Here is a 27962-nt window from a genome sequence, read left to right as displayed (position 1 = left end):
GACTCAAATACCTTCCAATCTTATACCACAATTTAAAAACGAGTCGAGAATACATTTCAAGTGGAAACAAGACATTTGAGTGAGTAAAACTTCAGTCAAGTGAAAACACTAGACTGATCCTGTATTAGTGCAGTGGTGAGACACAATTCATAACTAATTCATTTCTCATTCAATTTATGCATAAGATCTATCACAGTAATTAGAACAGAGAGATTCAGAGACTCACAAAATTTCATGATTTACGAAGAAGAGAAAATATATAAAAATAATTTACAAATATCGAGACAAAACACGGAGAAATTACTAGTCGAAAAGCGTATCTTCATAGAGTTGGTAAAATTTGCTTTTGTTTACAAAATATTATGGACTACCGATTAAATATCCAAAAGGATGGTAAACCTAATTACTATTACACATATTGTCTTTTAATAATTCCCACCGATCGGAGGAAGCGATTGATAGTAAATACCTAAAACCGTATCAAATGTTTTTACAAGCATATTATACAAATAAAACCAATTAATGAGAAAATAATACGTGTAATGAGACAAAACTTCAAAGAAGTATGTATAATTTATCTAGGTATTTTGGAGGACCATAATTACAATTTTCTCATTAATTGTGATGCTGAGCTGTATATATAACTCCTGCAAGCACTAACTTCATTACAAGTCAAAACCATTACATTATTTGTCCAACATTTTTTCTCTCTCTTCTACTTAAAACCTTCTCTCTCCTCTCTTTAAAATCTTTTCTCTTGTTTACATCGTTAACCATGTCTCCGTACACACATATCCTCCATCTTGTAACAACTCTTATTCTACTTCTCATTAATGGAAACAATGAAATAATCATTTGCTACAGCAACAAAGTCATCATCAAGGCCCCTTCTATCATCATTATAGTCGATAAAAATCCAGGATCCAGAAATTTTACATCAATTCAAGGTGCAATTGACTCTCTCCCTTTGGTGAACCAAGAAAGAGTTTTGATCGATGTTCATGCAAGGATATACACGTAAGTTCTTCTTCCTTAGTTCATCCATTTATATGCGTATATGTATATTATATTTGCATGAAGTTTATTCATTTGTTTGAACTAAATATTATTTGAAGTGAGAAGGTAACAATACCTTCAACAAAAGCCTACATAAAAATACAAGGTGCTGGGGCAGAAAATACAGTGGTTCAATGGGGTGATACAGCCAGGTCACAGCCACTTGGAACATATGGTTCAGCAACTTTTGGCGTAGATGCACCATACTTTGTAGCAAAAAATATCACATTCAAGGTAGTGTGCAGTCTCACCTCTTTTGTTTTATGTGCTTTAATTATATGTTACATGTGTCATTTGATGAACGAATAATATATATATATATATATATATATATATATATATATATATATATATATATATATATATATACGTGTGGATGTAAGACTGCACATTATATATACACACACGTATATATATATATATATATATATATATACTCTCACACACTAAATTATATTTAAATATTTGGTAGATGTTTTAGAAAGAAAATTAGACTAAAACCTTCAAAAAATAAGTTTTTTCATGATCTTTTCAAGCATCTTATTGAGATGTTAAATAATCTACTTTAATTTCAACACATAATTATTTAAAATTTTCTTGCTCCTGTAACATGTTTTTTAAGAGCATACAAGTTTTAAAATAAAGATTCAACGATATCATTTTGCAACTGATAAAAGTTCATTTAAACTTTTAAATAACTTAATTAAAACATTCATGTTATGTTATGTTTGCCTATCCATTTCTCTCTTGATGGCATAGTTTTCAGCGCGTACTTATGATAACCGTATTAATTAAATGACCGTATCTCACTGGTTTAAATATATATGCAGAATACAGCTCCAATTCCTCCACCAGGAGCTGATGAATGCAAGGAGTGGCTTTACGAATATCAGGAGACGCATCCGCATTTGCGGGTTGTAAGTTTCTGGGGGCACAAGACACTCTCTACGATCACAAGGGTAGGCATTATTACGAAGATTGCTACATTGAAGGATCTGTGGATTTCATCTTTGGTGATGGTCGTTCCTACTTTAAGGTAATTTTTAATTACTATATATAAAACTAACATACTTACTAAAAGTGTTGGATAATGGAGTTTTAGTTCCGAAACTGATTCATCGAGAGCAAGTCTAAGTAGAAATTAGTTGTAAATATACATACGAATTCTCAAGAGCAACATACCGACTACGCGATAATATTATGCATACCTATAAATATGAAAGAGTACCTTACTTTATAGAAAATAATCCTTGAATTTGAATCATAACATACTTTGCAATAAATGTGTTACCATTGTGAAATTGTTTTTGAGTGTGCATGCAAAAAAACAGCTTATAAATTAACAAGCTACATAAACTAAAACGGATTTATAATAATTAAACCACACAATCCCCAAGAAAATATAGTTTTCAATAAATGAGCATATACAACGTTTTGTTCACTTTAACTATTTTACGATCCTTTTGCTTGTTTTTATTATTGATCCATTTTGAAGACTTACAAATATTACCTTACTTTATGCACGCGCTATCTAAATGCAAAATGAGACTATATAATTAAGTGCCATTTAGTGTGACATATACAATAATTGACTTTATTAATATTATTTAAAAAAAACTTTGTTATCTAAAAATCAATTAAAGTAATATCTTATTTATCTCAAAATACACAGGAGATAATCAGTTTATGATTGTAAGACCATTAGCGGTAATCTTATTATCATAATGGACTTCTTTCGTTAGCAAGCAATATTCTAGAATATCTAGATTTAAAGATTTGGTGGTTGCACTTTATAGTTTGATAATGACTATAATTTCAGAAATACGTCCTTTATGTTCATGATATAAGCTCTTAATTGAGTTCATAATGAGTGAACTCTTTGATGACTAGACATACAATATATCCTTTTGATAGTGCCCATTAATGTTCACTTGTTCTCAAATATTAATTTTATGTGTCCTAAACACATAAAAAAAAACCTTATGACTATATGATAAGACTGCAAGTCACATTGTTACTACAGATTTCAATTGATCTTTATTGTCGTTCTCTCATAGTTTGTTGAGTTTTGTTATAAGGGACAATCACCTTAAATTAATTGTAGCGTTTTTAAACATTTTCTTATTAGAACAATCAAATTGATTCCCCCTTAGAGGCAATGTCTCTAACCTTAACCATCCATTTAACCTCGACTACCTTAAAAGATCAATTTCTCCTGATCCGTCGTTCCATCTGCAAATATTTTTGAATTTCAACAAATCATCTTATATCCGACCCTCTATAATAATTGTACTACAATAGTCAATTTACCAACTACCATTTCACTTCCATGGTTAAAAAAAGCTAAATTTTAATATTTCCCTTTCAACTACAGAAGCCTACTACTTCTCTAAATGTGATTGAATTTTCTTTTACGAAATGATTGGTTGTATAATCCCAATCAATCTTATTCCTACTTCTATGTATATCCATACACAAAATTCATAAAGGGGTCCACTCAGTAGTGAAGACATGACTTAAGCAAGTATATAAATATAAATATCATGAAATTTTGTAAGGAACATCTATCTCCACTAAAATTTTATTTTGTTCATATTTTTAATATTTTATCTCTTTATATAAAATGAAAAGAAAAAAAATACTAATGATTCTTATTTATGCAGGGTTGTGAGCTACATGCGATTGCAACAGGGGCAGTGGCAGCTCAAAACAGAAGCGCGAGTTCGGAAAATACAGGTTTCTCCCTTGTCAACTGTAAAGTGACGGGTTCAGACATAGTGTACCTAGGGAGAGCATGGGCTCCTTTCTCTACAACCATATTTGCTTATACATACATGGAAAACAATGTCAACCCGGAATGACACATCTAGACAATCGTAAGTCATCCCTATATAAGTTGTTTTATATATCTGAAATTGTTATGAGTGATGATGTTATTTTTTCGATACAAATGGTATTTAATGGTACAGGACTGTAACCTTTGGGGAGTATCAGTGCAGTGGACCTGGATCAAATACTGCAGGAAGAGTTAAATGGTCAAAAATTGTCACGCCCCGAATTTCCGAGACATGATTAATCGAAAATAAGTTTAGAAAACATACGCACAACTTAAGAAAATCGACAGCTTCGCTGTTTTAAATTAAAAATTTATTTGTCTCAAACCACTTGTCGGAAAAATCTGAAAATTTAACACTACACTTTAAACAGTCTATGGAATATGTCTGTGAAACAGTTTTGTAAACGGTTCAGCAGATTTTGTGTAATCAATAAAATAGTACAGTGCTGGCAGTAAAATTTATATACTACGGAAGAAGCTTTAAAAATTCATAATAAAATCAATTTTCGTCCAAAAGGAATAAAACATTGATGTAATCTAGTTTTAAGAGTCTAGAGTGAAATACAATTAGAATCATTTCGATCCGTCAAGTAAAACTCGGGTTTTCAAAAATATAACACGAAGCTCGCGTCAAACTGTTCAGTCTTTAAAAAAAAAAATCATAACTTACTCATTTGAAATCCAATTTCAGCAAACTCTATATCAAACTGAAGCTAATGAGATAATCTAAAGCAAAATAAAACATATTCAGCTTCAAGCCAACAATTAAAACATAGTTCTCAACATTCAAGCATACTAATAAAAATAAACATGAAAAGTCTAAACAATCTAATACGCGAATCCACTCCAAAACATATTCTCGATTCAATCATTCCGCTCGATCCAAGTTATCACCTGAAAAGTAGTAGAGGGTGAGCAAAAGCTCCGTAGGAATAATGATTTCAAAGCTTCAATAAAGCAGATGGTCATGCAGCTTACAATGCCTGCTCAAACACGAAAAGCCTTCTAGAAAACAGTTTTCACAAAAATATTTAATAAGCAAGTAAAAATTCATTCCAAAAGCTCACAGATTAAACAAAATCATGTAATGTACGTAACAGCCAATACGTGGCTCTGCACGTGATCACACACATAGTCGATCCCGTTACAGCTCGATCAATCATGAGCTCTGCCCGCGACCGCACACAGCCGGTCCCGTTATAGTCCGATCATCATGGACTCTGCCCTCTTTACGGGGTGCTACCCCGAAGGAAAAGTTACCTCATGCGCATGTTTCCGGTCTTTCACCGCGGAGCTAGTCGAGCCCAACTTAATTTCACCACGTACACATCCATAACAAGTCCAAACCATTTCGCTTTATTAAGAACCATCCCCATAACCAACACTTCGAAATAAATGTTTTCAAGAAAGATCGAGTGGAGCGAGTAAACAAACACCATAAACCACACGCACATTCACAAATATTAAAAGCTTCTAAATCAAAACCCCTACCTCGTTTCGACAATTCAATCCACGAAACCTTATCAATTGTCTCAGCACGAAAGCTTATTATTTGTTTAAGCAGATTATTCCTTTCCTGTAATATGATAATTATGCACACAAATACACAATGAGATTTTATCATACGTACATCCACTGGAAGCAAACATAGCAGATCATGTAATACAGAGAAGGACATAGACCATCCATAACAGATATGTATTATATATATACTCACACTCGAGCACACACCAGCCATAAATAATAACATATATATACACATTATATATCTATACATAATATATAGACACGCACACAGAACATAATTTCAACATACACACACTACAAAATTCAAACACACACACACGTATTACATAATATATATATATATTGTGAATCTGCACACATACAGACCATTATATATTCTAATACACACTTATGCTAGGTAGGATTTAAGCACTTATGTGCTAAAGTTCATAATAAATTATATATTCATATACACTACGTAGCATATATGTCTATGTATAGCACCCCAACATAAACCCAGCACACACATAACTCACGCACTCACACAGGACGCAGCAGAATTGCAGAGTAGTTGTACCTTTCGCAATTAAATTGAGTAATCCAAACAAATCAAAATAACAGAACATTCAGAGCTATGGACGGATAGACAAATTAATTCTCGTATCCTTCCAATTCCTTCGTCTCTCTTTCTCTAATTTTGTATTCTCCGAACTATCGTGCAATCTGTAACTAGCCCTCTTCTTTCTCACGTTCTCCCTCAAGCCGCCGCCTCCTTCTCCCGATTAATTGTTCTCCATTTTAATTAAAGACATTTATTTTGTCTTAGGGCTTCCTAGCCCACATAGGATTTTATTTAATTTAAATACCCAATAATTTATTTATAACCACATACTAAAAAAATATTTAAAATAAAATTACGGTCATTACAAAAATTCTTACTGATGAAGAGGCTGGACGGTTTACTTCCCTTGACTTTATTGATGCATCTGAATGGCTCGACCTATCATAAATAACAACATGCTTTGATTAAATATTTTTTAGTTATGGATATTTTTTTTTAAATGACTAGTTTTTCTTTGTGATTAAACACAGAGATTACTCAATCAAGTAAGCAAACACAATAATGTCAAGCATGGTTTAGGTTCAGTGTTAATGTTGTTAGAGCAAGGTGACCAACAAGCCAACTTGTGGATGTGGTCTTTCGTTTATTATTTTAATAAATAATATTTTTTCGTATTAACGATGAAATACATTTTGGCAGTCTATATCTTTGTCCCTTGCATAAGCATAGATATAGTCCTTACAGTTATTATAATTACTAATATTTGATCTAGTAGGAAGATGAGATATAGTTAAGTAATATGACTGTTAAACCATGTTCCTAGTCAAAAGGTTACGCCACCAATGAGGATATCGGCATTTCCCATTGGAGACTAGCACTTAGTGTATGTGTACTGCGTCTCATCACTAAACGGTATTGTGGTATCGGCATACATAAGTGGGTGCTCGTAAGTTGATGATTTCACTGAACTCTCTCATCCTAGAGATCTCTAACTGATTCTTAATAATCGAGTAGAGGTCTCTATGATATAGTTGTATACCATTAGATATTAAAACCCAAACATCACTGTGACTTCACTACAATACCAGCTAAATCGTGACATGTCCCTTAGTTCTACCGAGCCGCCCTAAGGGCCAGTGTTCGTGTAGTCCGAAATCTAGTGGGTGGTCTGTGCATTTAAGTCGGGGATTCGATCGCTAGAATAATCTTGGATGTCCAGTGTGTTCTTATAGTTTGTAATCATTAAGTCTATGACCAGAGCTGAGTATGTGATGATTAGGGAATGTGATTCTCTAAGTCACAGATTGCAACACTTAGAACGATCGCACAGTTATTGAAGCATAAAGAAGGCCTCAATGAACTAATGTGTGACGCCCCTCTCACAATTACTCTTATTATACGTAATCTCAGCGGAAGACTTTCAGAAAAATAATTACTGTGGATATAAATTTATGTCAAAAATTTTCTTTTAAATCAGAGGGAGAGAGATCACACTTTACTAAACCCTAATCAATTAATTAACAAAAATACATACTACATGCAAGACTAGAAAATAGATAGGTATGTTGGACCTAATAAAAATTCGGACAGATTCAGTGGAGCAACTTCAAAAATTAATTCCTCTTAAAATATTAATGAAAATGAATTTAAATTACTACCATACATTATACCATGAGTCTACATGACTCATCTCAGACAGTTTTGAAAGATACTTGATCATTTGGGAGAAATATATAAAATTATGGCACATACACTCAATTCATAATCCAGAACAATGGAGGGAGATTTGAAATTTTCTAATAAATTCTTCACTGACTCAAATACCTTCCAATCTTATACCACAATTTAAAAACGAGTCGAGAATACATTTCAAGTGGAAACAAGACATTTGAGTGAGTAAAACTTCAGTCAAGTGAAAACACTAGACTGATCCTGTATTAGTGCAGTGGTGAGACACAATTCATAACTAATTCATTTCTCATTCAATTTATGCATAAGATCTATCACAGTAATTAGAACAGAGAGATTCAGAGACTCACAAAATTTCATGATTTACGAAGAAGAGAAAATATATAAAAATAATTTACAAATATCGAGACAAAACACGGAGAAATTACTAGTCGAAAAGCGTATATTCATAGAGTTGGTAAAATTTGCTTTTGTTTACAAAATATTATGGACTACCGATTAAATATCCAAAAGGATGGTAATCCTAATTACTATTACACATATTGTCTTTTAATAATTCCCACCGATCGGAGGAAGCGATTGATAGTAAATACCTAAAACCGTATCAAATGTTTTTACAAGCATATTATACAAATAAAACCAATTAATGAGAAAATAATACGTGTAATGAGACAAAACTTCAAAGAAGTATGTATAATTTATCTAGGTATTTTGGAGGACCATAATTACAATTTTCTCATTAATTGTGATATTGAGTTGTATATATAACTCCTGCAAGCACTAACTTCATTACAAGTCAAAACCATTACATTATTTGTCCAACATTTTTTCTCTCTCTTCTCCTTAAAACCTTCTCTCTCCTCTCTTTAAAATCTTTTCTCTTGTTTACATCGTTAACCATGTCTCCCTACACACATATCCTCCTTCTTGTAACAACTCTTATTCTACTTCTCATTAATGGAAACAATGAAATAATCATTTGCTACAGCAACAAAGACATCATCAAGGCCCCTTCTATCATAATTATAGTCGATAAAAATCCAGGATCCGGAAATTTTACATCAATTCAAGGTGCAATTGACTCTCTCCCTTTGGTGAACCAAGAAAGAGTTTTGATCGATGTTCATGCAGGGATATACACGTAAGTTCTTCTTCCTTAGTTCATCCATTTATATGCGTATATGTATATTATATTTGCATGAAGTTTATTCATTTGTTTGAACTAAATATTATTTGAAGAGAGAAGGTAACAATACCTTCAACAAAAGCCTACATAAAAATACAAGGTGCTGGGGCAGAAAATACAGTGGTTCAGTGGGGTGATACAGCCAGGTCACAGCCACTTGGAACATATGGTTCAGCAACTTTTGGCGTAGATGCACCATACTTTGTAGCAAAAAATATCACATTCAAGGTAGTGTGCAGTCTCACCTCTTTTGTTTTATGTGCTTTAATTATATGTTACATGTGTCATTTGATGAACGAAAAATATATATATATATATATATATATATATATATATATATATATATATATATATATATAAACGTGTGTGTATATATAATGTGCAGTCTTACATCTTTGTTTTAAGTGCTTTAATTTTGATTTGTTTTACATGCTTTAATTTTGTTTCATGTGGCATTTAATACTCTCTCTCTCCATCTTTATATATATATATATATATATATATATATATACTCTCACACACTAAATTATATTTAAATATTTGGTAGATGTTTTAGAAAGAAAATTAGACTAAAACCTTCAAAAAATAAGTTTTTTCATGATTTTTTCAAGCATCTTATTGAGATGTTAAATAATCTACTTTAATTTGAACACATAATTATTTAAAATTTTCTTGCTCCTGTAACATTTTTTAAGAGCATACAAGTTTTAAAATAAAGATTCAACGATATCATTTGCAACTGATAAAAGTTCATTTAAACTTTTAAATAACTTTATTAAAACATTCATGTTATGTTATGTTTGCCTATCCATTTATCTCTTAATGGCATAGTTTTCAGCGCATACTTATGATAACCGTATTAATTAAAGGACCGTATCTCACAGGTTTAAATATATATGCAGAATACAGCTCCAATTCCTCCACCAGGAGCTGATGGAATGCAAGGAGTGGCTTTACGAATATCAGGAGACGCATCCGCATTTGCGGGTTGTAAGTTTCTGGGGGCACAAGACACTCTCTACGATCACAGGGGTAGGCATTATTACGAAGATTGCTACATTGAAGGATATGTGGATTTCATCTTTGGTGATGGTCGTTCCTACTTTAAGGTAATTTTTAATTACTATATATAAAACTAACATACTTATTAAAAGTGTTGGATAATGGAGTTTTAGTTCCGAAACAGATTCATCGAGAGCAAGTCTAAGTAGAAATTAGTTGTAAATATACATATGAATTCTCAAGAGCAGCATACCGACTACGCGATAATATTATGCATACCTATAAATATGAAAGAGTACCTTACTTTATAGAAAATAATCCTTGAATTTGAATCATAACATAATTTGCAATAAATGTGTTACCATTGTGAAATTGTTTTTGAGTGTGCATGCAAAAAACAGCTTATAAATTAACAAGCTCCATAAACTAAAATGGATTTATAAGAATTAAACCACACAATCCCCAAGAAAATATAGTTTTCAATAAATGAGCATATACAACGTTTTGTTCACTTTAACTATTTTACGATCCTTTTGCTTGTTTTTATTATTGATCCATTTTGAAGACTTACAAATATTATCTTACTTTATGCACGCGCTATCTAAATGCAAAATGAGACTATATAATTACGTGCCCTTTAGTGTGACATATACAATAATTGACTTTATTAATATTATTTAAAAAAAACTTTGTTATCTAAAAATCAATTAAAGTAATATCTTATTTATCTCAAAATACACAGGAGATAATCAGTTTATGATTGTAAGACCATTAGCGGTAATCTTATTATCATAATGGACTTCTTTCGTTAGCAAGCAATATTCTAGAATATCTAGATTTAAAGATTTGGTGGTTGCACTTTATAGTTTGATAATGACTATAATTTCAGAAATACGTCCTTTATGTTCATGATATAAGCTCTTAATTGAGTTCATAATGAGTGAACTCTTTGATGACTAGACATACAATATATCCTTTTGATAGTGCCCATTAATGTTCACTTGTTCTCAAATATTAATTTTATGTGTCCTAAACACATAAAAACCTTATCACTATATGGTAAGACTGCAAGTCACATTGTTACTACAGATTTCAATTGATCTTTATTGTCGTTCTCTCATAGTTTGTTGAGTTTTGTTATAAGGGACAATCACCTTAAATTAATTGTAGCGTTTTTAAACATTTTCTTATTAGAACAATCAAATTGATTCCCCCTTAGAGGCAATGTCTCTAACCTTAACCATCCATTTAACCTCGACTACCTTAAAAGATCAATTTCTCCTGATCCGTCGTTCCATCTACAAATATTTTTGAATTTCAACAAATCATCATATATCCGACCCTCTATAATAACTGTACTACAATAGTCAATTTACCAACTACCGTTTCACTTCCATGGTTAAAAAAAGCTAAATTTTAATATTTCCCTTTCAACTACAGAAGCCTACTACTTCTCTAAATGTGATTGAATTTTCTTTTACGAAATGATTGGTTGTATAATCCCAATCAATCTTATTCCTACTTCTATGTATATCCATACACAAAATTCATAAAGGGGTCCACTCAGTAGTGAAGACATGACTTAAGCAAGTATATAAATATAAATATCATGAAATTTTGTAAGGAACATCTATCTCCACTAAAATTTTATTTTGTTCATATTTTTAATATTTTATCTCTTTATATAAAATGAAAAGAAAAAAAATACTAATGATTCTTATTTATGCAGGGTTGTGAGCTACATGCGATTGCAACAGGGGCAGTGGCAGCTCAAAACAGAAGCGCGAGTTCGGAAAATACAGGTTTCTCCCTTGTCAACTGTAAAGTGACGGGTTCAGACATAGTGTACCTAGGGAGAGCATGGGCTCCTTTCTCTACAACCGTATTTGCTTATACATACATGGAAAACAATGTCAACCCGGAGGGCTGGTTTGACTGGAATGATCCATCTAGACAATCGTAAGTCATCCCTATATGAGTTGTTTTATATATCTGAAATTGTTATGAGTGATGATGTTATTTTTTCGATACAAATGGTATTTAATGGTACAGGACTGTAACCTTTGGGGAGTATCAGTGCAGTGGACCTGGATCAAATACTGCAGGAAGAGTTAAATGGTCAAAAATTCTTACTGATGAAGAGGCTGGACGGTTTACTTCCCTTGACTTTATTGATGCATCTGAATGGCTCGACCTATCATAAATAACAACATGCTTTGATTAAATATTTTTTAGTTATGGATATTTTTTTTTAAATGACTAGTGTTTCTTTGTGATTAAACACAGAGATAACTCAATCAAGTAAGCAAACACAATAATGTCAAGCATGGTTTAGGTTCAGTGTTAATGTTGTTAGAGCAAGGTGACCAACAAGCCAACTTGTGGATGTGGTCTTTCGTTTATTATTTTAATAAATAATATTTTTTCGTATTAACGATCAAATACATTTCGGCATTCTATATCTTTGTCCCTTGCATAAGCATAGATATAGTCCTTACAGTTATTATAATTACTAATATTTTATCTAGTAGGAATATGAGATATAGTTAAGTAATATGACTGTTAAACCATGTTCCTAGTCAAAAGGTTACGCCACCAATGAGGATATCGGCCTTTCCCATTGGAGACTACCACTCAGTGTATGTGTACTGCGTCTTATCACTAAACGGTATTGTGGTATCGGCATACATAAGTGGGTGCTCATAAGTTGATGATTTCACTGAACTCTCTCATCATAGAGATCTCTAAGTGATTCTTAATAATCGAGTAGAGGTCTCTATGATATAGTTGTATACCATTAGTTATTAAAACCCAAACATCACCGTGACTTCACTACAATACCAGCTAAATCGTGACATGTCCCTTAGTTCTACCGAGCCGCCCTAAGGGCCAGTGTTCGTGTAGTCCGAAATCTAGTGGGTGGTCTGTGCATTTAAGTCGGGGATTCGATCGCTAGAATAATCTTGGATGTCCAGTGTGTTCTTATAGTTTGTAATCATTAAGTCTCTGTCCAGAGCTGAGTATGTGATGATTAGGGAATGTGATTCTCTAAGTCATGCACGAACATATTGCAACACTTAGAACGATTGCACAGTTATTGAAGCATAAATGAGGTCTCGATGAACCAATGTATGACGCCCCTCTCACAATTACTCTTATTATATGTAATCTCAGCGGAAGACTTTCAGAAAAATAATTACTGTGGATATAAATTTATGTCAAAAAATTTCTTTTAAATCACAGGGAGAGAGATCACACTTTACTAAACCCTAATCAATTAATTAATACAAATACATACTACATGCAAGACTATAAAATAGATAGGTATGTTGGACCTAATAAAAATTCGGACAGATTCACTTGAGCAACTTCAAAAATTAATTCCTCTTAAAATATTAATGAAAATGAATTTAAATTATTACCATACATTATACCATGAGCCTACATGACTCATCCCAAACAGTTTTGAAAGACACTTGATCATTTGGGAGAAATAAATAAAATTATGGCACAGACACTCAATTCATAATCCAGAATAGGGGAGGGAGATTTGAAATTTTCTAATAAATTCTTCACTGACTCAAATACCTTCCAATCTTATACCAAGATAAAAAAACGAGTCGAGAATACATTTCAAGTTGAAACAAGACATTTGAGTGAGTAAAACTTCAGTCAAGTGAAAACACTAGACTGATCCAGTATTAGTGCAGTGGTGAAACGCAATTCATAACTAATTCATTTCTCATCCAATTTATGCATAAGATCTATCACAGTAATTAGAACATGAAGATTCAGAGACTCTTAATATTTCATGATTTACGAAGAAGAGAAAATATATAAAAATAATTTACAAATATCGAGACAAAACACGGAGAAATTACTAGCCGAAAAGCGTATCTTCATTGAGTTGGTAAAATTTGCTTTTGTTTACAAAATATGATGGACTACCTATTAAATATCCAAAAGGATGGTAATCCTAATTACTATTACACATATTGTCTTTTAATAATTCCCACCGATCGGAGGAAGCGATCGATAGTAAATACCTAAAACCGTATCAAATGTTTTTACAAGCATATTATACAAATAAAACCACATAGCTAGGTTGAGGGCCAACCCAATCCACATCCCCTCCATGTGATCTCTTCCCGATTCCCAAGCTCGATTCCAACTTCACTCCTCGGACTCCAAATCGGGTATACCTACAAACATACAACACCTATATGAGCCTTTCAAGACTGAATGAGAAACTTGAAGTAATATCGAATACACAAAACATAGAACATGCATATATAAATATATTTTTATTATACATATACATACAACATAATTTAAAGCAAACATATACTTCCCTTTTTTTTGTCCTAGTTCTTCGTTGTTCTTTTTCAAGCGCATAGAGTGAGATAAATTTCAACTTTTATAACCATATGATCGGAGACCATAGAGTGAGAATATCCCACCTTTATAACCCTATGATCCCAAGACCATAGAGTGAGATTTTCCCACTTTTATAACCCTATATCTTCAATACCATAATGGGACATGCATGACATGAAAAATCATCGGGAATCCCTTTGGAAAAATCAATCTAATTTATAAATAACCTCATATTTTAGGAGTCTGCCCATCTACGTGGAATCAAACCACCCCTAAGCACTAGGGTACCGACTCGTCGTACCCCGGTTATTTACCGTAACCTCACAAGAGTTTCCAACATATGTTTACCTTTTAAAAACTATGACACATATGCACCCAAACATGCACCCATCTACTTACCATTTTCTCATTCTCCCACCCTATGATGAACACATAAACAATCAAAGTAAGATCACATAACAAATAAAGTTCCATATAGACATTTCTTCACATAGTCATTTAGGAATAAAAATAAATCCATAGACAAATACAAGCAATAACCGAAATCTTAAACATGCAAAGGTCATCCATAAACAATCAAAAGTTCATTAATTACAAGAACTTGCAAGAAGAAAGTTCAAAACTTTCATCCTTGCATTTTCTTCAAGTCTTTCCACTAGATCTTCACATGCAAGGGTCTTTTAACACACTTTTAAATCCCTTTATAAATCTTTATAAGAAAGCACTAGACCTTATTATGCAAGACCTTAAATAAACAATCAAACACTAGATTAACACATGCAAAGCACTAATTAAACCAAATAAGTAACTTATGCATTTTTATCCCATAAAATCGAAACATCACACACAAATAATAATTTGTTTTCTACACAAATTCCACATGCATCAACAGACATCCATACTTTTATTCTCCTATTTTATTAATTTTCCATTTCCTTAGCTAAAGAAGCAAAAATTCGAAAGTTTCATAATTAAGCCAAAAAATCAATTTATTTTCACAAATTAACAATCAATAACTAGATAAACACATGCAAGCTACTAATCAGACCAAATAATCAACTTACGCAATTTTTCCCAAATTTTCGAAAAACATAGAACTTTAAGAACAAACTTATCTTTTAAAACACTAACATGCAATCATCATATAAGAAATATAACAACATATATAATATGCAAGAATCAACTTAGAAATTAAATACAAACCTAAATAATAGTGGTGTTGCATGTTTGAGCAAGAATTCAAGAATTTTCACCTCTACTCTTAAAGGGAAGGATTTATTAGCTCCTTTCTCTCTAATGCAAGAATAGATAGAGGGTTAGATTATAATTTTAAGAAGAGGAAGATAAAGGGAAGGAGAGTGACTCTTGGACTTGCTAAAGTTGGAGTGTGGGAGTGGTTAAGTGTGCTCTAGCTAATGATTAGGAGACTAGACTTAGGTATTGTTTTTAATCACCAAAGTATAAGAGTTCTAATGCTTGTGTTCTTCTAATTATTAAACATTATTTTAAATTGTTGTGTGTGTGTATTAGTGACCGAAAATTCAAGAAAATAAGGGAAGGAGTTTTTGATTTTTTTCCACTAAATAATAATCCTAAAATGCATGAGAAGTTTTATTTTCTAAAATGTAGTGCATGCATAAATATGACAAAATTCTCATTTAAATTCATCATGCAAGTATAAAATCTTAGTTCATGGAAATTATTTATTTTACAATTTCGAGAAATACTTATTTTGACATAATATCTCAAAATATTTCCTAAGCACATAATTCATGAATCACACAATTCACATAATCACATAATTCACATAAGCACATAATTCACGCAGTTAATAATCATACAAGAATTATTCTAAATTCTAATTTAATAAATTTGCACAGAGAGGTGGTAAAATATAATACTAATATATTACCGAAAATGTGGGGTGTTGCACAATGCCTCTAGTTCAATGGGGACATATGTATCGAAGAGATCGTACTGTACGTTAACTATATCACACGGTTTTGGAGGCACTTCATTTGTATCTAGGGAATCATGATGAGAAGTTGCTAGACGTCAATCTTGATTCGTTGCGCGATTAAGATGAAATGAGCTTCATCTTAATTATAACTCTACGGACGAGTTTAAACCACAAAGGGTTGTGGGCCCACGGCTAGCTTACACCTGACCCATCTAGGGTCACACTGGTTGTGTACTCGAATTTATTGAATAAACGGTCAAAGATAAAAATGTTTAATCTTTGCATGATTGGAAGTCAATAAGATTGAGTCCAACATTCATAATTTTGAATTATGAATAAGAATAAGAAAATGAAAGAACTAGGCGATGTTCTTAGTGAACTTTCTAAATTCGGAAGTTTCCCGATTTACCAGGTTTACTAAATTAGGGTTTCCAGTTTTAGAAATTAGAAATCGAGATTGGCACTTGTATTATTATATTTATATTTTATTTTTATTTATTTCTATAATATTTTAAGTAAATTACATGTTAGAGTAGGTGACCAACAAGCCAACATGTGGCTGTGGTCTTTCGTATTTATTATTGCAATAAACGAACCTTTATTCGTATTAATGATAAAACACCTTGGCATTCTATATCTTTGTCCCTTTGTCACAAGCATAGATATAGTCCTTACAGTTATTACAAGTACTAGTAATTGATCGTTAGGATCGTGAGATATTTACTCAAGTATTATAACTGTTAAACGTGTTCCTAGTCGAAGGGTTACGCCACTAATGAGGATATCGGCCTTTCCCATTAGAAGACTAGCACTTAGTGTATGTGTACTGCATCTCATCAGTAAACGGTATTGTGATATCGGCATGCATAAGTGGGTGCTCGTAAGTTGACGAGTTCACTGAACTCCCTCACCCTAGAAATCTCTAAGTGGTTCCCAATAATCGAGTAGAGATATCTATGGTATAGTTGTACACCATTAGTCCTTATGACCTAGACATCACCGTGACTTCACTAGAGGACCAGCTGTATCGTGACCTGTCCCTGAGTTCCACCGAGGACCATCCCAAGGGCCAGTGTTCGTGCAGTCCGAAATCTAGTGGGAGGTCTGTGCATTGTAGTCGGGGATTCGATCGCTAGAATAGTCTTGGATGTCCTGTGTGTTCTGATAGTTTGTAATCATTCTAAGTCTCTGGCCAGAGCTGACTAAGTGATGAATAGAGGATTCGATTATCTAAGTCATGTACGTGACGATTACAATACTTAGAACGATCGCACCGTCATTGAACATATAAAGAGGTCTCGATGAACCAATGCCTCTAGTTCAATCGGGACATATGAATCGAAGGGACCGTACTGTACGTTAACTATATCTGAAGGTTCTTGCAGGCACTTCATTTGTATCTAGGGAATCATGACGCGTAGTTGCTAGACGCCAATCTTGATTCGTTGGGTGATTAAGGTGAAACGAGTTTCATCTTAATCGTAACTCTAAGGGGACGAGTTTTGACCACAAAGGGTTGTGGGCCCACGGCTAGCTTACACCTGAACCATCGAGGGTCACACTGCTCGTGCACATGAGATCTTTGAATAAACGGTCAGAGATAAAATGGTTTATCTTTGCATGATTGGAAGTCAATATGATTGGGTCCAACATTCGTAATTTGGAATTATGAATGAGAATAAGAAAAGGAAAAGAATAGGCGAACGTATTAGTGAACCTTCTAAATCGGGAAGTTTCCGAATTTAGAAAGTGCACTGAATTAGTGTTTCCACTTTTGGAAAGTTGGAAATCGAGAGTTGGCACTCGTAATGACGAGGACATTATAATGATTCCGAAAATGTAATCGTTACAGGTTTCCGATCATCGAATTGAGAGAGATGAGCAAGTAAAAGAACTAACGAACTTAAGCTGTTGGGCCCGGTCCAACTTAAGCCCGTTAGGGTTTTATGCAAGACATATAAATACTTGATTTATAGGTCTTGCACAAAAAAAAATAAGAGAACACACGTTCATAACCCTAGCCGCTGCCTCTCTCGATCAGCCACCTTCTCCCACGGCCACCACCACCGCGCCGTCGCCGGAAATTCGCCGGAATCGGCCACCCGTTGGCCGATCTCTTTCGGTATTCCTTTCCTTCTTTCTTTTCTTCCGTTGTTCTGACTATTACGTGTCTAGTGCCACGTGTTTAGTAGTTCGAAGTTTACGAGGTGAAATCCAAGAGGAGGAAGATCGAAGAATCGAAGATGCGAGAAGGCAATTCCGAAAAACTGCTCTCGGCCTAGCGAGAAAATTCGCCATAAATCAACCAGTCATCCGATGGACGTGAAATTTTGACAGCAGCTTCACGACTCATAAATCTACCATCGTCCATAAGGAATTGTTCATCCAGTAAATACGCATGGAGATACTGAAGTCGGAGCAAGGCTGTAATTTTAGATCAGCAAACAGGTTGGATCAATAGGAATGGGAAGAGCAGCTAGCCATCTTCTCTGCGCGTGAATCACATGCGCTGCCGTAGCTCGGATCATCGCCGTTGCTGCCCCGGATTGCACGGATTGGTTTCCGTGGCAATCTAGCTTTGCTTAGTGCGCCTACCTCACGCTTCAAGAGGTAATGTTTCGAATCTTTTGTCATTCGATTCGGTTACGTTTAAATTAATATATGCATGTTCGTTTTAATAAGAAACTTGTATGATTTTATGTGACTACATGAAATTGGTTTTATTATTGCGAGCATGATTATTTGATTTAAACGCGAACATGCTAATTGATTTAATTTCGATTACGTAATTAAGCATGTATGTTGTTTTAATTTCGCTGGAAGCGCAAAGGTACGCAATGTATGTTGTTTTTAATTTCGCTGGAAGCGCAAAGGTACGCAATTAATTGATTTAATTATCGGGCATGTGCTTATGTGTTTTAAAGTTGTTTAATTCGCATAAAATTTTTGTTTTCCGCTGCGTACGCGTGCCCGAAACCCAACATTACACTCACAACCCTGAAACATTGTTAGAAACTCTAATGGGATAATGCATTGGACACGTTATTCCGATAGAATTCTAACGAACTATTAGTTTCAGGAAATGGTAGAGACAATAAAGAGCGATGGGTGATTTAAGAAATGGTGGGGGAGCCATGTCACCCCCTAACTCTATGTTGTCCCCACTACTAGCTAAAAATAATAGTCCGTTTGAATCCTATCGGAATAACGTATCCAATGCATTATCTTATTAGAGTTTCGAACTATGTTTCAAGGGGGTGAGTGTAATTATCAATACCACATGGACTTTGAAGTTTATTTAAGCATACATCAGGGGTGTGGGTGTAATTTACACAATACTTTATATTATTATACATTATTTAAATAAAAAATAATATATAAAAAATAATAAATAAGGCTCGCGAGATCGAGCTCGAGCTCGAAAAACTTGACTCCGAGTTCGAGCTTTTTTCTAGCCAGCTTATCGAGCTCACGAGTCGGCTCGGCTAGTTTACCACCCCTAGGCTCGATTATGGGGTCATGTGTGCTTTGAGCCGATTAAGAGTAAATTTTCGTATCAAATTAATCCTAGATTCACATCATCCCCGAGGCGCTTCTACACACACTAGTAGAAAATTTGCTTATTACTACGAATTTTTTTGCTACGGTAAAAAACCGTAATAAAAGGTACTTTTACCACGGAAAAATTTAGAAGTCGTAGTAAATACTAGGATTTACAGTAGCAAAAAAATATTTGGTAAGACCATTTACCGTAGCAAAGTTTTTGTCACGCCCGTATATGCTACGGGGCAAATTCGTAGCAAATGCATAGCAAAAGCCTTTTTAGTACGAATTTGATACCTTTTGTTACGGTTAATGATCGTAGTAAAAAGACATTTTTCTAGTAGTGACAATTACAAATTAGATACATATTAAAAGCATATATTAAAAAAAAAAATTAAAAATATATAAACTTACAAATTCATTCCAAATGTAGGCAGCAATATGTGATTTAAAACTCGGAATTTGATCAAGCTCAGCGAGACCGTTCGGGTACGCAGTCTCTAACACAATCGACCCCGGCATAAATTCGAAATCGTATTGAGAGCGACGATCATCAGGATCAGGACCACAAATGGGAACACCAGGATCGGGTCCCGCCTCAACCGGATACTCCATATATGGCTGATCATCATCATCATAATAGGGGATCCCCGGAGAAGGCCCATCTATATCTCTCGGAGGCCCCGCTACTACATCAGGTAAATCGCGTGCTCTCTCACTGAGTCTCCTATGCCGCTTAGATGCAGTCATAGGATGAGGCCTAAGGGGCTAGTCGACCGCCCACAACCTCGGGCTCTCACGGAGGTCGAATCACGATCCTAGGAACCTGTTATTTTCCCTTTTTGGGATCAACCATAAGCTCGCCTCTGCCTTGCCCTACCATCTGTACAGCTCAAATAACAATTAAAATAAATATAATATTCATAATTATAAAAAAAATAAAAATGGAGGTTTTGTGCTCTGGAGCACGAAAGGTTGAATTTTTTGAAAGTTTTCGTGTTGTGGAGCAGGAAACCTTCAAGATTTTTAGTACTTTGTGTTCTAGAGCACGAAAATATCAAAGTTTTTTAATGTTTCGTGCTCCACAACACGAAAACTTCAAAAAAAATTAAGAGTTTCGTGCTCTAGAGCACGAGAATTTTCAAAAACACTAAATGTTTCGTGCTACATAACACGAAAACCCCAAGAATTTGAAGGTTTCATGTACTAGAGCACGAAACCTTCAAATTCTTGGAGTTTTCGTGCCCTGCACCCAGAAAACACCTCATATTCAAAAAATTATCGGTAATCCAACTATATTATTAAAATTTTATTAAAAATATAAAATAAAGGCCGTGTTTATGGGATTATTGAAATTATCGAAATAATTAGTATTTTAAATTTTAAAAACAATCAACAAAGGAAAAATAATTGACCTAAGTCTTCCACCATTTTCGTTATGCCCAAGTTTAAACAAAAAGCCCACAAAACACCACTAAATCTCTTGTGCATGTTTGGAATTACTTTGAATTTCCTAATTGTATTTTTTCGCTAAATTGTTATTGATTATTTTGAACTGATAAATGGCGATGGCACCGTGACATTACGCAAACTGTGGATATTTTTACTCAAAATTTTGATTTTTTTTAAGTGAACTAGGTGGCGGGTACAAACCATCAACCGACGCATTTCATAACCAAATATTCGGTTGCCAACCATCAACCGACCCACAAAGGTTGGGTGGGCAATGGTTTTCAAATTTGAGCAAAAATGGTTTGATGGATGAGTCGGTTTTTAGATTGGTAATCGACCGACCCAACCCAGTCTCGGCCCTAATAACAATAATCTAATTCCTAAAAATCTGCTTCCAAATTCCTAAGAATTTGCTACCAAATCAAAAAAAAAATGGTTTTTTTATTTTTTTTATTTTTTATTATTTTCCGATTATTTAGCCTTTTTTTTAATATTTTTATTAATAAAAATAGTTTTTTTTTATTTTTTTATTTTTTCTTTAAGCAAAAAGTTGATTATTTTTTTCTCGACAGGTTTACAACTCTGAATATGACTATAGTTGAATATGACTATATGTGACTATGTAGACATATTCTTTCATTATATAACAATTTTTTGTTGGGTTTCGGGCACGTGTACGCAGCGGAAAACAAAAATTTTATGCGAATTAAACATCTTTAAAACACATAAACACATGCCCATTAAATGAAACCAATTAATTGCGTACCTTTGCGCTTCCAGCGAAATTAAAAAAAACATACATGCTTAATTACATAATCGAAATTAAATCAATTAGCATGCTCGCGTTTAAATCAAATAATCATGCTCGCAATAATAAAACCAATTTCATGTAGTCACATAAAATCATACAAGTTTCTTATTAAAACGAACATGCATATATTAATTTAAACGTAACCGAATCGAATGACAATAGATTCGAAACATTACCTCTTGAAGCGTGAGGTAGGCGCACTAAGCAAAGCTAGATTGCCACGGAAACCAATCCGTGCAATCCGGGGCAGCAACAGCAATGCAGCGACGCGCTGTCCTTGAAGCATGAATCGAACGACGACTCGAGAAGATGGCTAGCTGCTCTTCCCACTCCTATTGATCCAACCTGTTTGCTGATCTGAAATTACAGCCTTGCTCCGAATTCAATATCTCCATTCTTATTTACTGGATGAACAATTCCTTCTGGAATATTGTAGATTTATAAGTCGTGAAGCTGCTGTCAAAATTTCACGTCCACCCGATCACCGGTTGATTTATGGCGAATTTTCTCGCTGGACAGCGCAGAAAATCCGAGAGCAGTTTTCCAGAATTGCCTTCTCGCATCTTCGATTCTTCGATCTTCCTCCTCTTGGATTTCACCTCGTATACTTCGATCTACTAAATACGTGGCACTAGACACGTAATAGTTAGAAAAACGGAAGAAAAGAAAGAAGGAAAAAGAATACCGAAAGGGATCGGCCAACGGATGGCCGATTCCGGCGATTTTCCGGCGACGACGGCGCGGTGGCCGAGGGGAGATGGCCGAGCGTGAGAGAGGGAGCGGCTAGGGTTTTTGGACGTGTTGTGTATATTTGTAAGACCTATAAATCTTGTATTTATAGTGTCTTGCATAAAACCCTAACGGGCTTAAGTTGGACCGGGCCCAACAGCTTAAGTTCGTTAGTTCCTTTACTTGCTCGTCCCTCTCAATTCAATGATTGGAAAAATGTAACGATTACATTTTCGGAATCATTATAATGTCCTCGTCATTACGAGTGCCAACTCTTGATTTCCAACTTTCCAAAAGTGGAAACCCTAATTCAGGGCACTTTCTAAATTTGGAAACTTCCCGATTTAGAAAGTCCACTAAGATGTTCGCCTATTCTTTTCCTTTTCTTATTCTCATTCATAATTCCAAATTACGAATGTTGGACCCAATCATATTGACTTCCAATCATGCAAAGATAAACATATTTTACCTTTGACCGTTTATTCAAAGATCTCATGTGCACGAGCAGTGTGACCCTCGATGGTTCAGGTGTAAGCTAGCCGTGGGCCCACAACCCTTTGTGGTCAAAACTCGTCCCCTTAGAGTTACGATTAAGATGAAACTCGTTTCACCTTAATCACCCAACGAATCAAGATTGGCGTCTAGCAACTACGCGTCATGATTCCCTAGATACAAATGAAGTGCCTGCAAGAACCTTCAGATATAGTTAACGTACAGTACGGTCCCTTCGATACATATGTCCCGATCGAACTAGAGGCATTGGTTCATCGAGACCTCTTTATATGTTCGATGACGGTGCGATCGTTCCAAGTGTTGTAATCGTCACGTGCATGACTTAGAGAATCGAATTCTCTAATCATCACTTAGTCAGCTATGGCCAGAGACTTAGAATGATTACAAACTTTCAGAACACACAGGACATCCAAGACTATTCTAGCGATCGAATCCCCGACTACAATGCACAGACCTCCCACTAGATTTCGGACTGCACGAACACTGGCCCTTGGGATGGTCCTCGGTGGAACTCAGGGACAGGTCACGATACAGCTGGTCCTCTAGTGAAGTCACGGTGATGTCTAGGTCATAAGGACTAATGGTGTACAACTATACCATAGATATCTCTACTCGATTATTGGGAACCACTTAGAGATTTCTAGGGTGAGGGAGTTCAGTGAACTCGTCAACTTACGAGCACCCACTTATGCATGCCGATATCACAATACCGTTTACTGATGAGATGCAGTACACATACACTAAGTGCTAGTCTTAATGGGAAAGGCCGATATCCTCATTAGTGGCGTAACCCTTCGACTAGGAACACGTTTAACAGTTATAATACTTGAGTAAATATCTCACGATCCTAACGATCAATTACTAGTACTTGTAATAACTGTAAGGACTATATCTATGCTTGTGACAAAGGGACAAAGATATAGAATGCCAAGGTGTTTTATCATTAATACGAATAAAGGTTCGTTTATTACAATAATAAATACGAAAAGCCACAGCCACATGTTGGCTTGTTGGTCACCTACTCTAACAATCTCCCACTTGACCTAAAGCCAACTACCCATAAATCACAATCCCATCGACTCTCGATGTTTCTCATGGACCGATCTCGGTAAAGGCTTCGTGAAGGGGTCTGCAACGTTCTCTTCCGAGGTGACTCGTTCTACCTTAACTTCACCTCTATCAATGATCTCTCGAATCACATGATACTTTCTCAGAATATGCTTCGACTTCTGATGAGATCACGGCTCCTTAGCTTGCGCCAAGGCTCCGGTGTTGTCACAGTACAACAGTACTGGATCACTAGCATTAGGAATGACATCCAACTCTTGGATGAACTTCCTTATCCAAGTCCCATCTTTTGCAGCTTCGGATGCTGCAATGTATTCCGCTTCGGTAGTGGAATCGGCCGTCGTGTTTTGCTTGGAACTTTTCCAACACACAGCACCACCATTAAGCGTGAATATAAATCCAGAATTCGACTTTGAGTCGTCCACGTCCGATTGAAAACTAGAGTCGTTAAAACCCTCTAATTTCAACTCGGCACCCCCATAAACCAAAAATATATCCTTAGTCCTTCGTAAGTACTTGAGGATATCTTTCACGGCTTTCCGGTGAGCCGGGCCGGGGTTAGACTGATATCTTCTTGTGACACTCACAGCATACGCAATATCGGGTCTCGTACATAGCATGCCATGCATTATGCTTCCTATGGCAGAAGCATATGGCGTCCTTTTCATCTCCTCAATTTCACTAGGTGTTTGCGGACACATAGATTTCGAGAGACGAACCCCATGGGACATTGGCAAGAATCCCTTCTTGGATTCTTCCAGGCTAAACCGTTTCATAACGGTGTCTATGTACAGGCTTTGGGATAAGCCAAGCATCTTTCTCGCTCTATCTCTATGGATGCGTATTCCTAATACATAAGATGCTTCTCCCAAATCCTTCATTGAGAAACGTGTGGACAACCATGCTTTCGTTTGCTGCAACATTCCTACGTCATTCCCAATGAGTAGAATGTCATCAACGTAAAGCACTAAAAATATCAATGCCCTCCCACTAACCTTCTTGTATACACAAGGTTCCTCCGGATTCTTCTCAAAATCAAACTCTTTGATAGTTGAGTCGAACCTAATGTTCCAACTTCGGGATGCTTGTTTCAATCCATAAATGGATCGCTGGAGCTTGCAAACCTTTTGCTCACTTCCAGAAGATATGAAGCCTTCCGGCTGCGCCATGTAAATTTCTTCCTCAATATCTCCATTAAGGAAGGCGGTCTTCACATCCATTTGCCATATCTCGTAGTCGTACCACGCAGCTATGGCCAGCAAAATCCTAATGGACTTCAGCATCGCGACTGGTGAAAAAGTTTCCTCATAGTCAACGCCTTGCCTTTGAGTGTAACCTTTCGCTACCAATCTAGCTTTATAGGTCGATACCTTTCCATCCACTCCAATTTTCTTCTTATAGATCCACTTGCAGCCTATAGGAACAATTCCCTTAGGTGGATCTATCAAGGTCCACACCTTGTTGGAGTACATGGGGTCCATTTCGGATTTCATGGCAGTTAGCCAATGTCCCATTTCCGCATCCGATACGGCCTCATTGTATGTTCTTGGATCTTGTCCAAGATCAACATGATCTTCATCATTTTCGAGGAGGAATAACCTATCCGGCATTTTCCGAACTCTTTCGGATCTACGTACCGTAGGTTCAGGAGGTATATTAGTGGTTTGTTGTATTGGTTCGATTGCTTGTTCTTGCGTTTGAACTTCACTTTGTGGTTCTTGAACTACTTCAAGTTCTATCATGCTGCCCTTTCTATCGGATAGAAACTCCCTTTCCAAAAAGGTGGCATTTCTTGAAACAAACGTCTTTGCTTCTTTGACATAATAGAACTCGTATCCCATTGAGTTTTCGGGATACCCCACAAAATAGCACAAGTCGGATTTACTATCCAACTTATCTCCCAATAACCGCTTCACATAAGCGGGACAACCCCATATCCTAATATGTTTGTAGTTGGGTTTCCGGGAATGCCAAAGTTCATAAGGTGTGGATTTAACTGCTTTGGTGTTAACTCTATTCAGCAAATACGCGGCAGTACGAAGTGCATGACCCCACAAGTATGCCGGTAAGTTCGTGAACCCCATCATTGATCGAACCATATCTAATAAAGTTCGATTCCGACGTTCGGAGACTCCATTAAGTTGAGGAGTTCCCGGTGGAGTCCATTGGGATTGTATCCCATTCTCTTTTAGATAGTCAATGAACTCGATGCTCAAGTATTCTCCACCACGATCGGATCGCAGCTTCTTAATACTTCGTCCGAGTTGCTTTTCCACTTCGTGTCTAAAATCTTTGAACCTTTCAAATGTTTCAGACTTGTACTTCATCAAGTACACATACCCATACCTAGAATAATCGTCGGTAAAGGTAGCGAAGTAGTTGCATCCACCCTTCGCACTAACACTTAGTGGACCACATACGTCTGTATGGATCAAATCCAAAAGACCCTCGGCTCGTTCCATTTTCCCTTTGTAGGGTGACTTGGTCATTTTCCTTTTAAGGCAAGATTCACAAGTTTGTAGTGATTTCACGTCCTCCAAAGAGAACAATCCTTCACTAACAAAATCGTTCATCCTTCTTAAAGAGACATGACCTAATCTAGCGTGCCAAAGTTGAGTGGGGTTTTGATCTATCTCCTTACGTTTTGCTGATTTTCGCCTTAGGGGCCCCCACTACCTTCACCCACTTCGAACTTGCTGTTTGGGAAGGAAACTCTTTCCTTTATCTTCTTTTGGGAAGAACTCTTCTTTCCAAAAGTAGCAGCAATGAGAACAAACTTCTCTTTCTTAATGGTGGACTCGAAACTGACCAACAAGTTCATTAACTCATCCAAGGGAGGATCTAGTTTGTTCATGTTGAAGTTCACTATGAACGATTCATATGAACTAGGAAGAGACAACAGGATCAAATCCAACGAGAGCTCGGCCGGGAGGGTGACATCGAGATTCACTAGCTTTTCAAGGAGAGTGATCATTTTGAGACAGTGCTCGTGGACCGAAGTCCCTTCGCGCAGTCTCGCCGTGATCAACTCCTTTGTAGCAGCGTACCTCGATGCCCTAATATTCTCACTATACATGCTATCGAGATGAGCCTTTATATCGAAAGCATGCATGTGAGACTCATATTTCCTCGCAAGCGCGGGCTCCATGGCGGCTTATCATATAGCACCTAGCATGTGTGTCATCTTTCTTCCATGCTTCATAAGTTTCCTTTTCAGCATCAGTCGCTGTGGCAGGTATAGTGGCGGGAAGTCTCTCATTCAAAACATAGAGACGCCCCTCAACGGTTAGCACACGCTTAAGACTACGCAACCAATCTAGGTAATTAGGGCCATTGAGTTTATTGTCGAGGATTGACATTATGGGATTCTTAGACATGATTATCTGAGAGGTATAGAGAAGAGGATTATTAGAGATTCGCGTTAAATCATTGTTACAATTAAATGTTTGGACTTATGTTATTTAATTGTTCTCCCACTAATTTTATCGAGTTCCACTTCCCTCTAGTAGACAAACGAGAAAACTGATTTTTCTTAATGGGCTTTAGGTCCAATAGACAAATATAACCCGTAGTTAATCTAGCCCGATTATATTTGCCCAAAGGTAGATCACAATCAATCATATCCACAATATGACCCTAAATTAATTTTCCTCACACTTGATAATGACCTAA

The 27962-nt window shown here is 35.6% G+C and overlaps 2 protein-coding genes and 1 long non-coding RNA gene across 3 annotated transcripts; 2 read left to right on the top strand and 1 right to left on the bottom strand.

The window, feature by feature from the left end:
- The first annotated feature begins 86 nt into the window (after positions 1-86).
- On the top strand, positions 87-3917 carry LOC105969237 (putative pectinesterase 53). Its single transcript, XM_012993987.2, is given in 5 exon segments — positions 87-1017; positions 1116-1290; positions 1887-1917; positions 1920-2092; positions 3720-3917. Coding segments are annotated over 5 exon segments (819 nt in total). The 5' UTR covers positions 87-775.
- Positions 3918-4373: 456 nt separating this feature from the next.
- On the bottom strand, positions 4374-6275 carry LOC148767410 (uncharacterized). The gene is made up of 3 exons (XR_016033816.1): positions 5976-6275; positions 5384-5468; positions 4374-4786 (listed from the first exon to the last, which is right to left on the bottom strand). It is a non-coding gene; the product is annotated as an uncharacterized LOC148767410 (long non-coding RNA).
- A 2170-nt stretch (positions 6276-8445) lies between these two features.
- On the top strand, positions 8446-12296 carry LOC105969238 (putative pectinesterase 53). Its single transcript, XM_088823913.1, has 5 exons — positions 8446-8790; positions 8889-9063; positions 9738-9944; positions 11567-11796; positions 11890-12296. Exons 1-5 carry the CDS (start codon positions 8549-8551, stop codon positions 12038-12040), a joined length of 1005 nt encoding a protein of 334 aa, XP_088680039.1. The 5' UTR covers positions 8446-8548; the 3' UTR covers positions 12041-12296.
- The last annotated feature ends 15666 nt before the right edge of the window (positions 12297-27962 follow it).

The sequence above is a fragment of the Erythranthe guttata genome, chromosome 10 (assembly GCF_056151865.1).
Source record: "Erythranthe guttata isolate IM_541 chromosome 10, IM_541, whole genome shotgun sequence".
NCBI lineage: Eukaryota > Viridiplantae > Streptophyta > Magnoliopsida > Lamiales > Phrymaceae > Erythranthe > Erythranthe guttata.
This window is presented reverse-complemented; position numbering and strand designations above follow the sequence as displayed.

Excerpts from the sequence above, each read along its gene's own strand:
- LOC105969238 (XM_088823913.1), top strand. The coding sequence starts at position 8,549 with ATGTCTCCCTACACACATATCCTCCTTCTTGTAACAACTCTTATTCTA. Across the intron at positions 8,791-8,888 it reads GTTCATGCAGGGATATACAC|AGAGAAGGTAACAATACCTT; the intron begins GTAAGTTCTTCT and ends TATTATTTGAAG. Across the intron at positions 9,064-9,737 it reads CAAAAAATATCACATTCAAG|AATACAGCTCCAATTCCTCC; the intron begins GTAGTGTGCAGT and ends ATATATATGCAG.